At 52.3% G+C, this 13798-nt stretch overlaps 1 protein-coding gene across 3 annotated transcripts; it reads left to right on the forward strand.

Moving 5' to 3' along the window:
* The first annotated feature begins 4330 nt into the window (after positions 1 to 4330).
* LOC102521884 (melanoma-associated antigen 10) lies at positions 4331 to 6970 on the forward strand. Of its 3 annotated transcripts, none has more exons than XM_032475689.1 (4): positions 4331 to 4515; positions 5208 to 5290; positions 5442 to 5510; positions 5585 to 6970. In XM_032475689.1, exon 4 carries the CDS (start codon positions 5648 to 5650, stop codon positions 6473 to 6475), a length of 828 nt encoding a protein of 275 aa, XP_032331580.1. In that variant the 5' UTR covers positions 4331 to 4515; positions 5208 to 5290; positions 5442 to 5510; positions 5585 to 5647; the 3' UTR covers positions 6476 to 6970. The 3 variants fall into 3 exon arrangements, with proteins under 3 accessions (XP_032331580.1, XP_032331582.1, XP_032331581.1); XM_032475691.1 differs by lacking the exon at positions 4331 to 4515 and adding an exon at positions 4625 to 4701; XM_032475690.1 differs by lacking the exon at positions 4331 to 4515 and adding an exon at positions 4749 to 5066.
* Positions 6971 to 13798: the final 6828 nt, after the last annotated feature.

The following is a 13798-nucleotide window of genomic DNA, read 5'->3' on the forward strand; positions in this document are numbered from 1 at the left end:
CCTCCTGGGGCCCCGTCTCCATTTCAGGATGGATGGTGATCCCGCGGGGCTGGGACAGGCCACGTGGGCAGAATCCGGTGTCAGGCTCTCCTGAGCACCGATGCCTGGCTTCCCTGTGTTCTCAGCTACGTGGCATGAGGCACCAGGTGGTAGGACAGCGTGCAGGACAGCCGGGGCCCCCGTGAGTGTTGGCGAGTCGGCTCAGACCAGTGGGGCACAGGGCTTTCGACCCACACAAAGCTCAGACTGAATGTGTGTCCTGCGGCCGCTAAGCTGAGCCAGTCATGGAAACCGTCTGTGCCTCGATTTCTGCCCGTCAAATGGGCATAGTAGTCGTACCCGTTGAAAGCACCGGTGCGAGTTTATACACGATGCGACCTGTCTCTACAATGTCTGGGCCAAGGACGTGGACAGTAGATGCAGCTGTTGTCACTGTGCGTGTACGATGTGCCTTCCCCACACTGTGGGGCTTCTGAACCAGTGTGTATCTCCCGGTCCACTGACTCAGGTGGGTTTCCTCTTCTCACCGGCACTCTGTTATTGGGGATGGGACCCCTCGCGTGCCAGAAGTGCTTAGACATGACATAGCTTGTTCTAGACCCAGCATGGGTGACGCTCAGGGGCCCTGGACCAGCGCAGGGGAATGGACTGTGCTGAGGGGCTTGGCCCTGGGGAGGAGGCATCAGGACCTCTGCACGTGCTCCGTCCTGATCCACACAGCCCACCACAGAGCTCTGTGAGCGAGGGTGTTCTGGGACTCTCTGAGTGTGAGGGAAAGTTTCTGCCGTGGGCCTTTCCCCTGGCCCCCCGAGGAAACGTTTCCTCACCCAGAGCCACATTCCAAGTTCTCCCGGTCACAGCTCGGACTTGGAGGATGTGCCCGCCACGTGGTTGCTTCAGAAGCGTTTGGGCTCACACACGGTCTCTGAAGGTGGGAACCAATCTGAGTTACCTAGAGCCATCCTAAAGTTCTTTTCCTCTGAACTTTCCAGTTTCCTCTTCTGCTTTTCCTCCTAGAAAGAGGACTAGGAATGATGTCCAGAGGACAAAATCTTGCGCACACACAGCGTGACTGAAGCTGCCTCCTGATGCTTTGGGCAGGATTCTCCAAATCTTTAGCTTGACTGTGCCTTTCCCAGCTTGATACCTAGTGATCAACAGGTGTGAGGAGTCACTTGATGATCACACACACACACACACACACACACACACACATCGTAACTAGACACGTATTGCAATTGGGAAAATCTGGTACAGTGACAACACCAAATGCTGGGGAGGATTTGGAGCAGCAGGAACTCCCATTCATTGCTGGTGGGAATACAAGATGGTACAGTTACATTGGAACAGCTTGGCAGGATCTTATAAAAGTAAACAAACTCTTACTGTATGATCCAGAAACCATATGGGTATTTACCCAAAGAAGTTGAAAACTTGTGTCCGCACAGAAACCTACACGTGGATGTTTATAGCAGCTTTACTTAGAATTGCCAAACTATAGATGCAAACAAGAGGTCCTTAAGTCGGTGAATAAATACACTTTGGTATGTGCAGGAAATGGAGTATCACCCAGTGCAAAAAAGAAATGAGTTATCAAGCAAGGAATAGACATGAAGAACCTTCGATGCAATTACAAACTGAGTGATTCTGAAAAGGCAACATACGGTATTATTTCAACTATGTGACATTCTGTGAAGGCAAAATGATGGAGACGCTAAGAAGATGAGTGTCTGCAGGCGCTGTGGGGAGAGGAATGAATAAGCGCTGTACAGCAGAGGGTGGTTAGTGACGTGAAATAGTCTGCATGATACCCCAGTGATGAGGGCATGTCATACACGTTTGCCCAAACCCAGGGAAGGTGCAGCACCAAGAGTGAACCCCAAGGGAAACTCTAATTTCTAGGTGACAGCGTAGGTCCATCAATTCTGACACATGGACGACTCCGGTGGGTTGCTGATAAGGAGGCAGGCTACGTAGGTGTGGGGGCGGGAAGTAAATGGGAAATCTCTGTACCTTCTCTTTGTTGTTCTGTGCACCTAAAGGTGCTATAAAAATAAAGACTTTAAAATAACACACGGTATGAACAACGCTAGGTGAACAACAAAACGTGAGGACACCCGAGGGGAAGACTGCTGACTGGGGAGCTGACTCGTCCGTTGCGGGGTGGGGGTGGGGGGCAGCAGGGAGTGGGGGAGGGGCTGTGGGCCGCACAGACGCAGAGGGCAGGACAGGTAGGAGAGAAGATCTCCCGCTTCTGAGCGGTTTCGTGCCTACAGCTGGGGCAGGGCCCCGGACACACATGCCTCAGCCCTGGGGCTCTACCAGGACAGCAAGAAAGATGGGTCAGCTGAGGCATTTCCCTCCTGAGTCTCTGCTAATACCCACCTGACATCAAACCTGCGTGAGGACTGGCCTGTGCAAAACACATCACTTAAACAGAACGTAAGGGAGAGACGGACAATAAGGTGGCGGTACCAGAGCACCTCACACGTGGTTATAGCAGGCACACTTTTGCGCCTTGGGTATGTATACCGTCTGCACGTACATACGAGCCCTCGTAAAATATAAACACGCACCCAGATACACGCGCTAGTACGTACACAGGTGGTGCGTGGATGTACGTGTACATAAGCACACACAGCCTGCACACGTGTCATACATACACGCACAGTAGGTGCAGATGAGAAATGTAGTTCTTACTATGCATGAGAATTAACAAGTGAAAGTCACGGCTCTGGAACAGGTACTATTACCTAGTCATCAACGCAAGGGATCCGCAACTCCCCTGCCACTGCTCAGCCTCTTCAGGAAAAGGTAAGTCTTTCGAACAGACCGTCTCCGAAGTCAGGCTGGCTGGCGAGGAGCCCCCGAGGGAAGGTGTGTTGCTCTCTGCCCCTTCACGGTCACCAGGAGGCAGGTCCCCCCCAGCATCTTTGCTGGGACTGCAGCCTTTGTGTGCGAGGGTGGCTGAGGACCTTCCTGGATGAGGACAAAGGGGTCCAACCACCCCGCAACAGAGGGACCCTAAGAACGCAAATCGGCCCCGCGCGGGAATCCTGGGGGCCCCCGGACGGGGCTGTCAGGCTGAGCAGTCCCCGGCCCCCACCTCCTCAGCGAACTCGGGGAGTCAGAGGCTGGGTCTGAGAGACGCAGTCTCAGGAGGGCAGAGGGTGGCTCCCAGATCCTGTCAGGAGTCCAGGTGAGGACACAGGAGCCTGAGGACCCCAGGGAATCCACCTCCGGCACCCCCACCCGCCCCCGACAGCCCTGGGAGACTCCAGGGCAGTGGGTCCGGATGTCACGTGCACTGATGCCCCACCCTTGCGAGGTGAGAGAGGTGAGCGCCTGGGTGAGGGAGGCCGGCTTCAGGTCTGCACTGGGAAGGAGCCCAGCGCTGCCAGGAGTCAAGGTAAAACCGTGTGAGGGGACTTGGGGGGCGGGGGCAGGCATCCAGGTCGGTTTTGCGGTCACCCCTGGGAGACCCCAGGCAGGGTTGCGAGGATCAGATCCCCACCCCCTCATCCCCACTCCCCTCTCGGGGGTCCTGCCTGGGGAGGGTCTGAGTACAATGGGATCAAACTCAGGTGGGCAGAGGGAGGGGCCCAGGCCCAGCCTGGAGCCCAGGTGGGGAGCAGAGGGAGGGCTGCGGGATCCCCGGGGAATCCATCTCAGCCCCTGGCGTCCACAGTCCTGGGAAGCCCTGGGCCTGTTGGCCTGATGTGCGTCCACAGACTCCCCTGGGGGTGTCAGGGCAGTGAGGGCCTTGGTGTGAGGGTGTGGGCTCGGGTCAACAAGGGGGCGTCCCAGGACCCGCCAGGGCTGAAGCTGAGGACGCTGAGGGAGGACAGAAGGAGCCCCACAGATCCCCGCCCCTGCTGTCAGCCCTGGGAGGGCCTGGGTGGGATGAGCACTCGTGGGGCCCTGACTTCCTGACATCCGGGTCTCGGAGGGACTGGGGTCCTGGGATGAGGGGTGGGGCCTCGGGTGGCCAGCGGGGAGACCACATGCCGCCTGTGTCAAGGGAGGACCCGGAAGGAGGAAAGAGGGGCTCCAGAACCCCAGGATATAGTCGGACCTTGGAGGCCATGGGGCGGGATGAGCACCGGCGGCATTTCCTGACATCCGGGTCTCGGAGGGACTGGGGTCCTGGGATGAGGGGCGGGGCCTCGGGTGGTCCAAGGGGAGGCCAGTGCTGCCTGAGTGAAAGTGAGGACCCTGAGGGAGAACTGAGGGATCCTGCACCCCGGGACACTGTTGGACCTTGGAGACCTTAGGGCAGGGTGACCACCGGCGGCATTTCCTGACATCCGGGCTCTCAGAGGGACTGGGGTCCTGGGATGAGGGGCGGGGCCTCGGGTGGGCAGAGGGGAGACTACATGCCGCCTGAGTCAAAGTGAGGTCCGTGAGGGAGGACGGAGGGGACCCGGGACCCCAGAAAAGAGGCCATCCCATCCCACAGAAAAGCGCCCCTGCTCTCACCCGTCCTGAGGCCCCAGGGCGGGATGAGCCCACGAGGTGTGTCCTGACTTCTGCATCCGGGTCTCAGAGAGACCGGGGACTTAGTGCAAGTGGCGGGGTGGGGGTGGGGGTGGGGGCGGGGGCGGGGGGCTCAGGTCTGCGGAGGCGAGAATCTCAGGTTCTGCTGGGAGTGAAGGTGACGACCCCGAAGAAGCACTGAGGGACCCTGCATCCCAGAACAGAGTCAGTCCTGGGAGGCCATAGGGCGGGAGGACCTCAGGCAGCAGTTCCTGAAATGAGGGTCTCGGGGGGACTGGTGTCCTGGTATGACGGGCGGGGCCTCAGGTGGGCTGAGAGGGGAATCCCAGGTCCTGCCAGGAGTCAAGGTGAGGACCCGAGGGAGGAGTGAGGGGACCCGAGACCCCAGAACAGAGGGGACGAAACCGATCCTGCCCCTGCTGTCAGCCCTGGGAGGCCCCCAGGCGGGATGAGCACACGTGGTGTGTCCCGACTTCCGCATCCGGGGCTCAGAGAGACCGGGGACTTAATGTAAGGAGGGCCCTTCAGGTCGTTGGAGCGCAGAATCCCAGGTCCCGCTTGGAGTCAAGGTGAGGACCCTGAGCTAGTGCGGAGAGGACCTCCCACCCTAGAAGAGTGGGAACCTGCCAGAGCCCAGGCCTCCTGCCAGCACGCGGGTCCAGGGCTGTGCCACCGTGTAGACCCGAGGTCTCCCCTCCTTTCTCTTCCAGGGGCTCCAGACACCGGGAGGTGAAGGCCTAGGTCTGAGACACGTGTCCTCGGGTCACAGAGCACAGGAGGCCGGCAGTGCCAGGTGAGGTGTGGGCCCTGAGTGTGTACCCGGGGGCTTCCGAAACAGAGGGGACCCCACAAGGCCAGTGTCCACTCCACACACCCCCTGTCACCCCCAGAACCTCGGGCTGTGCCGGCTGCACCCTGAGGAGCCGCCTCACTTCCCCCGACAGGTTCACAGACGACCGTCCACCAGGAGGAGAGCCCCTGTGAGGCCGAGGGCACCCCTGAAGAGGAGACCAGTAAGTGGCCTTTGTCAGAGCCCCCCAGGGTGGGTTTCTCAGCCCGGGTCACTGACACTCCCTCTCTCCCCCAGGCCCGTGGGTCCCCATCTGTCACCCCTGTCCACACTCCTGTCTGCTGCCCGACACCAGTCATCATGCCTCTGGTTCAGATGAGTGAGCTCTCCCAGAGTGAGGAAGACCTTCAGGACCCAAGAGACGCCCAGGGCCTGGTGGATGCGCAGCTGTTGGAGGCTATGGAGGAGGGGGCCGCATCCCCCCGGTCCTCCTCCTCCTCAGTCTCCTCTTCCTACTCTGCCTGTGCCGAGTCCCTGCTCCAAGATGCACGGCATTTGATGATGACTGACCTGGTGGGCTTCCTGCTCCTCAAGTATCGCAGGAAGCAGCTGACCACCAGGGCAGAAATGCTGAGTATCTTCCTCAGAGCATACCAGCACCACTTCCCTGTGGTCTTCAGCCAGGCCTCTGAGTGCATGCAGCTGGTCTTTGGGGTGGATGTGAAGGAGGTGGACCCAAGGGGGCACTGGTATGTCCTGGTCCCCACCCTGGGCCTCACCTGTGATGGGATGCTGGGCGATGGGCAGAGCATGCCCAAGAACGGCCTCCTGGTGATGCTCCTTTGCATGATCCACCTGGAGGGAGAGCGCCTCCCTGAGGAGGAGGTGTGGGGAGCACTGAGCAAGATGGGGCTGCGTGCTGGGAGGGAGCACTACATCTATGGGGAGCCCAGGGAGCTCATCACCAAAGTGTGGGTGAGGGTGGGGTACCTGGAGTACCAGCAGGTGGCCAACAGCGATCCCGCTCGCTACGAGTTCCTGTGGGGCCCCCGGGCCCACGCGGAGATCAGCAAGTTGCAAGTCCGGGAGTATCTGCTCAGGGTCAATCGAAGGGGTCCCAGTTCCTTCCTGGTCCAGGTCCCATCCCTGTCAGAAGAGGCTGCTAGTGATGAGGAAGAGGGGGCCTGAGCCAGGCTTGCGGCTGGGCTCCTTCCAGGCCCCTGTCCAGCAGCTTCTCCTGCCGGGCAGGAAGTGAGTCCATCCTTCACTCTGTGTTTGGAGAGCGAGCAGTCAGCCTTCTAAGTGGTGACAGCCCGGGCCTGTTGAGGGACACGGTGTACAGCATCTCTGGGTTCCTCCTGTCGTTTATGATGACATGGAAATTGATCGTTGTTTCCCGTAAGAAATTTTCAAATGTCGTTCCTTTTCGTAGAATCGTAACGAGCTTCAGTGTCTAAGTTTGAATGACGGTGATCACAATGTTTGTGTTTTTATCCAGTTTAAGAGCAAGAGTTTTGCTATTTTGTAAAAGAGATTAGGAAATCTCCCATTTGTTTTGTGATCCTGAGCAAAATAACATGGAATTGGAATTAGAATGTTTATGGAAATGTGAAAGTACTTAGCAGTATTATGGATTGGGGCAAGAATTAGAAAAATAAATGTAAAAGTAGTCTTTTCTTGCTTCTTACCCCTTCTTTTCTGTCTTTCTATAAATCTAAAATATCTATGTTTAGTTTGATTTCCACGGGCTATTTAAGAAAGTAGGAGAAAATCAACCTGGATCAGTAGGATCCCTGCTCACCATCTCAGTTCATCCGCAGACGTTCACCGAGCCTCTGCTCTCTGGAGGGCTCGGTGTTAGCAGTGGGGACACTCGGAAAAGCAGGACAGCCCACACCTAGGACAGTCTAGGAGCCGCAGTCACATCGGGAAGTTGGTGAGATGTTCCCTAAGTCCCACGGAGCAAGTGAAAATGGGGTGAGGCGGTGGGGGTCCGGGAGCGAGCACTCAGGTGTAAGTGCCCGGAGCCAGGGCAGCTGGGGGCTTTGGGAAGCTGGGGGTCCCTCTGTGGGAGGTGATGGTAAAGTAGCTGGGTGGTGGTGGCGGCGGCAGGCAGACATGCAGGCGATGTGTCTTTGGGTTGAGAGGAAAGTCTGAATTGGGGCATTGCTCTGAGAAATCCTTTTGGATCATGGCTAAACCAGAGATAGATTCCTCCTGGAGCAGGAAAGAAGGTGTCCTGGGTTTCTGTGGCATCGCAGTTGAGCACAGTGGAGAATTTGGTGTCTTCTACCCGTCATCTGCAAGGATTTCCGGAGAAGTGAGGGTCTTGCTGTTTGAAGTACTGCCCAGGATTCACTGGTCTGCACTCCGCTCCCTGCCCTGGGAAAGCCAGTACCAACTATATAGATATGACAATGTATTTCAGCCATCTGGAGTTTATTTTGGCCAATGGTGAGCAAGGTCTAGATTTCCGAGGGATGAAATGAATGAAAATAGGTGGTTTGAATGAAGGGAAGGTGCAAAAGTGGGAAGGAATTCTGGGAGCTTTGAGTGAGCTGCTCCCAGCTGGGGAAGTCACCCCCTCCCCCCCCACACACACCCAAATTAAATAATATATCTTCTAGGAGGAAAATACCCAGAACAGCAATTTTGGCTGATTTTCTATTCAGTTTCCTACTGAGCTGCAAATTCTCTGAGATGTCATGGAAACAAAACAATTTCCAGAGGCAAGAGGCACAGGGTCTGAGGTCAGGATAATACTAGAAAGAACTACCAGCCACTAAAGATGCAATATTGGCCAGTGTCCCCGTTTTCAGGCATGTTGAGGAATGCAGCCAGAAGCAGAGGCTCTCAGGTTAAGACTGTGACCTTGCATCTAGAGGAAGGAGCAACTTGTCAGCCTAAGGAGACTGTCGAGGTCACTGCAATGGGAAGTGCAGGCGGGTGCTGGGGAATGAAGAGGGTGGGCGAGCCTTCCCTGCTGAGAGTCATAGAACCACGTGGAAATTGGATGTGATCCTGGATTGGGCGCACCTGCCACATAGTAAGTAGGCGGGCACTTGAAAAAGATGGAGAATGTCAAGGCAGAGTTGACCTGCTCAGAAACTCCTCCCAGAAATGCAGGGGATTTTTTTCCTAACAAGTTATAAACGGTACATTTTGTTGAGCATCTCCTACTCCACGTTGAACTGGAGAGACGTCAGGTGCTTGTCTGCGTCTTGGCTTCCTCTCCTCCCTGGACAGGTGGGGACACGGCACTGCTGGTCCTCTTTACTTAGGAAGGGTCCTGTGATGGCCCTTTGCCACTGAACTTTGAGCAGAAGCGTCGTTGTCACGGCCATTTGTATAGAAGAGGCACCGGGGCCGTGGATTAACTCTCAGGCCGTGACAACACAGACACAGACCACTCTTGTCTCCTCACCCAGGGACTTAAGTCCTGCACCTTTGACCCTTAGATGTGAGATGCCAGACGCTGTGCCTTGAAGACACTGGGCAGGGTTGGAGGAGTTCCAAAGAGAGGCTGCCCCAGGGGAAGGTGGCTGCGGGAATTCCCTCCAGCCACCTGTACCCTCAGGCCCCTGAGCTTTGCCCATCAGCCCCCACAGGGTGTGATGAGCCTGTTAGGAAGGCAGCAGCCAGCTGCCGAGTGGCTCTGTTGGGGTTAGGGGTGTCCTTCTCGTGGGGCCCAGTCCCGAGTCCCCATCACCCCTGCTGCCTACCCTGCCCACTCTCTCCTGAACCTGGCCTCAGTCTGTACAGCCTGGGGTTTTGCCCTGCCTGTTCCTCCAGTAAGAGCCGCTCAGGCCCTGGTCCCGATGGGCTCACGCATTCACCTTTATTTGAAAGTCCCGGACGAGCATCCCTTTCACAGATGCTGCAGTTCAGGTGGCGCTGACGGGACATGATGTAGCCCCTGGGTGAGTCTCCTAGTGCCTGGTAAACAACAACCATTGCCATGTGAGTGTGGGACGAATCGCTGTGATTACAAGTTACTTTCAAATAATTCCCCATGTAAGGCCCAAATGTTTGATTAAACTGATGGTCTTGTGAATGTGACTATGAGGTTTTGCTTTCTGAGCCTGAGTGTGAGAGGTAGAGGGCTGTCTTGTCAGCCACCCACAGAGCCAGCTCAGACCCTTGGTGTCCCCAGTCACGGTGTTTGAGCAGAGGAAAGGCTGTAGCAGATGACAGAGGTGGTCACCAGGAGCCTCCCCCTGTCCCCAGATACTCACAGATTCAAATGAGGATGTGGAAAGGAGCCAGGCAGGAGAGGGTTTGGGGGCACCAGGGATGCAGGCTGTGAAGGGGCTCAGCCACCCCAGAGACAAAGAAGGAGCAGCACCTGCCAGATCCCCTCTGAACTGCCCCTGCCTGGCCAGGGGAGGGATGTGGGAGCAAATACTGCTGGAGGTGAGCTTCAGCCCTGGAACACATCAAGAAATGGGTGCCCTTGGGGCAAGTCCCAGGACCAGACCCCCGTGCGGAACCCAAGTTGAAGGAGGGACCCTTGGTGCTCGTTCATGAAGTGAGCTGACTGGTGAGGGCAGTGCCAGCCCAGGGAGGCTATGGCGGGCTGGCTACCAGCAGCCGGGAGACAAGAGCACCCAGGGCCACTCAGGGAGGCGTTCCCAGGGGGGCAGCACCCTCCCCAGCAGACTCTGGAGGAGCCCACAGCGCCCAGGTCCCCAGCCAGTCCTGACCAGGGCAGGGCAGAGCAGAGCACACCGGGGCTCCCCTGCCCGTCAGTGAGAAGGTCTGACATTCTCCACGTGCCCTGATTCTGCCTCCTGGGGGTCTGGTGTGAGTTTTCTCAGCTGTGGCCCTGCTTCCCTGAGAAGCCCCCGTTCCCCCGCCCCAGCCAAACTCTGCACTGAACTTCAGGCTCCTTGGCAAAGGGCAGACCCCCTGCCTGGCTCTCGCCTACCCTCCTCTGTGGCACGTCTTGCTGGCAGCTGCTCTAGGGGCCTTGGTGAGCAAATAAGGGGCCCCAAGTGTTTCCCTGTGCCTGGTCCCTGAGCTGGGGCCGGGCACAAGGATAGGGCTGGGATGGTGTCGTGATGCAGGGAGTGAAGCCAAGCGATATTCACAAGACAGCATGAAGGTGCAAAGCCACCTTGATGGCTCGAGCCACCCAGAAGGAGGTGCACCCAAAGGGCCCAGAGGCTCAGATCCTCGCCCTCGTGTGGATGCAGTGAGAGCCCAACAGCCCCGTGGTCGCTATGCTTTGAACTACTGGCCAGCCGGCTGCCTCAGGTTCAGCCTGCTGGAGGAGTGATCCTGCAGGAGAACGCTGGGCCACCGTCAGCTGGGAGAGAGGGGAGCAGAGTGGGCAGTCGGATGAGAGAGCAGGGCCCGAGCCTGAACAGAAGAGCCACTTTCAGGGGTCCAATCCTCGAACCCCCACGTCCTGGTGGAACCTTGTCCATCCTCATACTCCCCATCCTAGATCCCAGCTCTCCTCCAGGGTGTCAGCTGCCTTTCAGGAGAGGTGGTGTCTTAGTGGGGTTTGGAAGAGTCAATGTGGGCAAGTTTCAGTGTCTCTCCAAATACCATCACACTGTGGGATAGGTTTTCAACATAGGAATTTGAAGTGGACAGTTTAGTCCATATCAGACACCGATACAAAAATGGCAGAAAAAAGTAAATTGGATTTCATTAAAATAAAAATTGTTTGTGTTTCAAAGGGCATCATCAAGAAAATTGAAAGACTACCCCCAGATTGGCAGTAAATACTTTCCAATCATATATGTGATAAATGTGTAGTATCCTGAATATATAAAGAATTATTACAACTCAACTGAGAAAAGATAAATAATTGGGGAAAAGATTTGAATAGACATTTCTCCGAGCAGGCTATATAAGTAGCCAATAAGCACATGAGGAGATGCTCAACAGATTGTTAGGGAAATGCAACTCAAAACCGCAGTGAGATAGGACCTCAGATTCACTTCCTGAAAGAAAAAGATAGAAAATACCAAGTATTGGTAATGATAGGGAGAAACTGGAATCCTCATATATTGCCAGTGGGAACAGAAAACCAGTGTGTAAAGCAGTCAGCTATTTCTCCAAAAGTTAAATATAGAGTGCAACTATATGATCGATCTATTCCACTCCCATGTATATATCCAAGAAAATGTAAATACATGTCCATGCAAAAACCTATACAGAAATGTTCATAGCAGCAGTACTTAATCATACTAACCAAAATTAGGAAGCAACCCAAATGTCCATGAACAGATGAATGCATAAAAATAAGGTCTTTTCATGCAATGTAATATTATTTGCCAGTAAAAGTAAATGAATTACATGGACGAATCTTGAATACCATACATTTAGGGAGGGCAACCAAATACAAAAGACCACAATTTTATTGTTGAATTCATATGAAATATCCAAAATAGACAAGTCAACAGAGATGCATAGTAGATTAATGCTTGCTTAATGCTACAGAAAGGGGGAATGAGAAGTCACTGCTAATGGGTGAGTGGCTTCTTTTTGGGGTAATGAAAATGTCCTGGAACTAGATAATGGTAATGGTTGCACAACCTATGAATATACTAATAACCATTGAATTGTACACTTGAAAATGGTAAATTTTATGACACATGAATAAGAAATACATGCCATTTGCAGCAACATGGATGTCCCTGGAGAATGTCGTTCTAAGTGAAGTAAGCCAGAAAGAGAAAGAAAAATATATAACTGAAAAATTGTGCTCTACACTGGAATTTGACACAACAATGTAAAATGATTACAAATCAATAAAGAATGTTAAAAAAAAAGAGAAAGAAAAATACCATATGAGATCGCTCATTGTGGAATCTAGAAAGAAAGAAAGAAAGAAAGAAAGAAAGAAAGAAAGAAAGAAAGAAAGAAAGAAAGAAAGAAAGAAAGAAAGAAAGAAAGAAAGAAAGAAAGAAAGAAAAAGAACATAAGTACAAAACAGAAACAGACTCATAGACATAGAATACAAAGTTGTGTTTTCCAAGGGGGTGGGGGGTGGGAAGGGACATACTGGGATTTCAAAATTTGTAGATCCTGACAGGCATATATAGAATAGATAAACAAGATTATACTGTACAGCACAGGTAAATATATACAAGATCTTGTAGTAGCTCACAGCGAAGAAAAAAAAATGTGACAATGAATTTATGTATGTTCATGTATAACTGAAAAATTGTGCTCTACACTGGTATTTAACACAACATTGTAAAATGACTATAACTCAATAAAAAGTTAAAAAAAAAAGAAATTCAATAAAGAATAAGAAAATGAAAAGACACCCCACAGAATGGAAGTGATGGGGGCAAGAGCACAGACAGAGAAGCCCTGCATGGCCCAGGCCTGGTGAGACTGCTGAAGACTAAGAGGAGCAGAGACTCTGAGGAGAAAAGCCTGGTGCCATAAGCCACACAGGCAGCACAGATACATGCAGCTCACCACTGGAAGATTTCGAAGCTGGTAGCAACAACAAAACCCAAACCTAGCTCAACCACTGACTAAACTTACTACTTCCTGCATCCTAGCAACGTAGCAGAGAAGAGGCGTGTCAATTTCCAGGTATAAATGCTACTTACCTCAGTCTCTGCTGCTCTTCTACAGATGATGTCTGGCTGGAATTCAATAGAAATATTACAACAAACAGCACTCCAACATCAAGAACAGTCAACCCATTGCCAACAGAAAAAGCAATGAATAGAACTGTATTCCAAGTTGACCTATATGCTAGCTATATTAGGAAGACACTTTATTATGTTAATCTGATTAACATATTAAATAATCTAGAGGAAAAAGTGAATAATGCGCATAAAGAAATAGGTAATTTCAACACAGAAATTTAAACAATATGATAGAATTCAATGAAAATACTAGAATTAAAAAATAGTACCTGCTAGAAGGATTATAAACGGACTGAACACAGTAAAGGTAGAGTAAACTTGAGATAAGTGGTTAGAAATTATTCGATAAAATACAAAGAGAAGAAAAGGAGAAAAACAGCATAGGGCATCCAAGAGTGGTGGGACAATATCAAATGACTTAGCCTGTATGTTATTGGAATTCTAGAATAAGACAGAGAGAGAGAGAAAAAGACCAGAGTAGATGATATATTTAAAAAGATGATGGACAAGAATTTTGTAAAATTAGCAAAAGACAAAATACACAAACATACACACACAGATTCAATTAGTTCATGGAACACTAAGCAGGATAAAAAGAAAGACACATAATACCCAAACTGCTGAAAAACAAAGATAAAGAGAAATTTACAAGAAGAAAACAAGAAGGGCAACAAGAAGAAAAATGAAAATCATATACAAAGAAGCAAAGAATTACAGCAGAGTCTCAGAAGACAAAAGAGTGATCTTTAAAGTGTTAAAAGAAAAACAAAAAGCCCTCTGAACCCAGAATTCTATATCTAGTGAAAATATTGTTCAGAAATGAATGGGAAATAAAGAATTTTACAGAAAAACAAGAGCTGAGAAAATTCATTGCCAGCAATGTACTGTA

The sequence above is a fragment of the Camelus ferus genome, chromosome X (genome assembly GCF_009834535.1).
Source record: "Camelus ferus isolate YT-003-E chromosome X, BCGSAC_Cfer_1.0, whole genome shotgun sequence".
Lineage (NCBI taxonomy): Eukaryota > Metazoa > Chordata > Mammalia > Artiodactyla > Camelidae > Camelus > Camelus ferus.

Bases quoted from the DNA above. Each gene is read 5' to 3' on its own strand.
- LOC102521884 (XM_032475689.1), top strand. From the start codon at position 5,648: ATGCCTCTGGTTCAGATGAGTGAGCTCTCCCAGAGTGAGGAAGACCTT.